The sequence below is a fragment of the Mustela nigripes genome, chromosome X (genome assembly GCF_022355385.1).
Source record: "Mustela nigripes isolate SB6536 chromosome X, MUSNIG.SB6536, whole genome shotgun sequence".
NCBI lineage: Eukaryota > Metazoa > Chordata > Mammalia > Carnivora > Mustelidae > Mustela > Mustela nigripes.
This window is the reverse complement of record NC_081575.1, coordinates 74,860,532-74,862,028: the sequence shown is the minus strand read 5'-3', so window position 1 is coordinate 74,862,028 and position 1,497 is coordinate 74,860,532. Positions and strand designations below refer to the sequence as shown.

General features: G+C 62.9%; 1 protein-coding gene across 1 annotated transcript; it reads right to left on the bottom strand.

Moving 5' to 3' along the window:
- Positions 1-142: 142 nt before the first annotated feature.
- Positions 143-1,261, bottom strand: LOC132007115 (Y-box-binding protein 3-like). The gene has a single exon (XM_059385243.1). The coding sequence runs from the start codon at positions 1,259-1,261 to the stop codon at positions 143-145; it is 1,119 nt and encodes a 372-aa protein (XP_059241226.1).
- Between the last annotated feature and the right edge of the window lie 236 nt (positions 1,262-1,497).

Genomic DNA, 1,497 nt, shown 5'->3' with positions numbered 1-1,497 from the left:
CCCCCCCCCCCAACCAGGGCACAAATCTAACAGTCAAGGTGGATGTTTGGACTGCATTGCATTAAAGGGCATCATCTCCTCAAAGGGGGGCATTCCCTGCAGCCCAGGCCTGGGAGTCCCTGGGGAGGGAGCCAGGCTGTTGTTAGTTGGCCTGGGTGGTGGCAGAGGGGACATCTGAGACCAAGGTGTCCTCCTCCTCAGCGGTGCTGTTCTTCTTGGCGAAAGCAACCAAAGCAGGTATTTCAGCAGGGCTCGTCCCGATCTTGCCTTCTCCTCCCAAGGTATCCTGGCCCTGGGCACCAGGTGCCTGCTGTGGGCGGTGGCGTGGGTTGTTGGGGCGGCGGGATCCGTAGCCTGGCGGGGGCTTCTGCTGCGGACAGCTGGCCTCACGCCCGCTTTCCTTGTCTTCCTCCTCGGGTTCCTCAGAGATGCCCGCTGAGGGTCTTGGAACAGGAGCGATGCCTCGGCCCCTAGGGCGGCTCAGCAGGTAACTGGGGCCTGGCCCTCGCCGCGGGGCACCCTCGGGCCTTGAAGCTGGGGTGGACCCGGGCAGGTGGCCAGGCCTCGGGCCGCTGCTGGGAGTGAGGATCGACGGGCGGCGGGACATGGCAGAGGCCCTTTGGAAGGGTGGGAAGCGCCGCAGCCTTTGGTCTTGGGGTCCGCCGGCCAGGCGGCGCCTCTGGCCCTCGGCTTCGGTGAAGCCTTCGTGCCTGGCCTCTTCTTCGTCGACGTCCTCTTCAGCGCCCATAGGACCTCGTGGGGGCGGTGCGCGGCGACGTATGTAGAAGCCCCTGCGGAAGCGGGGGCGATTGGCAGCGTAGCGGCTGCCCTGCACTGGGGCACCTGCTGGCCCGGTCACGTTAGCGGCCTCGGTGCCCCGCTCACCCTGCACCACGTCGAACTCAACTGTCTCGCCGTCGCCCACACTGCGTTGGTATTTGTGAGGGTTGTTTCTGGTGATGGCTGTCTGGTGAACGAACACATCTTCCTGGGTATCGTGCCTGCTGATGAAACCGTACCCATTCTTCACGTTAAACCACTTGACAGAGCCTCGCACTCTCTTGGCGATGACCTTTTTGGGCACCTTTCCCTTGGCGCCTGCTGCCACGGTGGTCTTGGTAATTGCATCTCCGCTGAGGTTGCCTGCGACTGGGGCCCGGGGAGGATCTCCGCTTTCCAAGGAAACCAGGAGTTTCTGCGTGGCTTGAGGGGAGACTGAGGCGGTCACCTCCGTGAGGGTGACCTCTCCCACCTCACTCATGAGGCTGTCCTTGCTCTCCTTTCTTGGAGAGCCTGAGGGAAATTTGGTCTTCAGTGATGGGGGATATGGGACTTGGTCTGGAGGCAGGAGCCTCGCTCTGGAAGGGAGGGTCCTGGGTCTGGGCTCAAGGACTCTCTGGCTTAACTCTGAGACTCTTGGAAAGGCCTGTGGAGTCTCCTGGGGCAACGGGATGCAGACCAAACAGTGGTTGCCACGGTGACGTCTCAGTGGGGTCC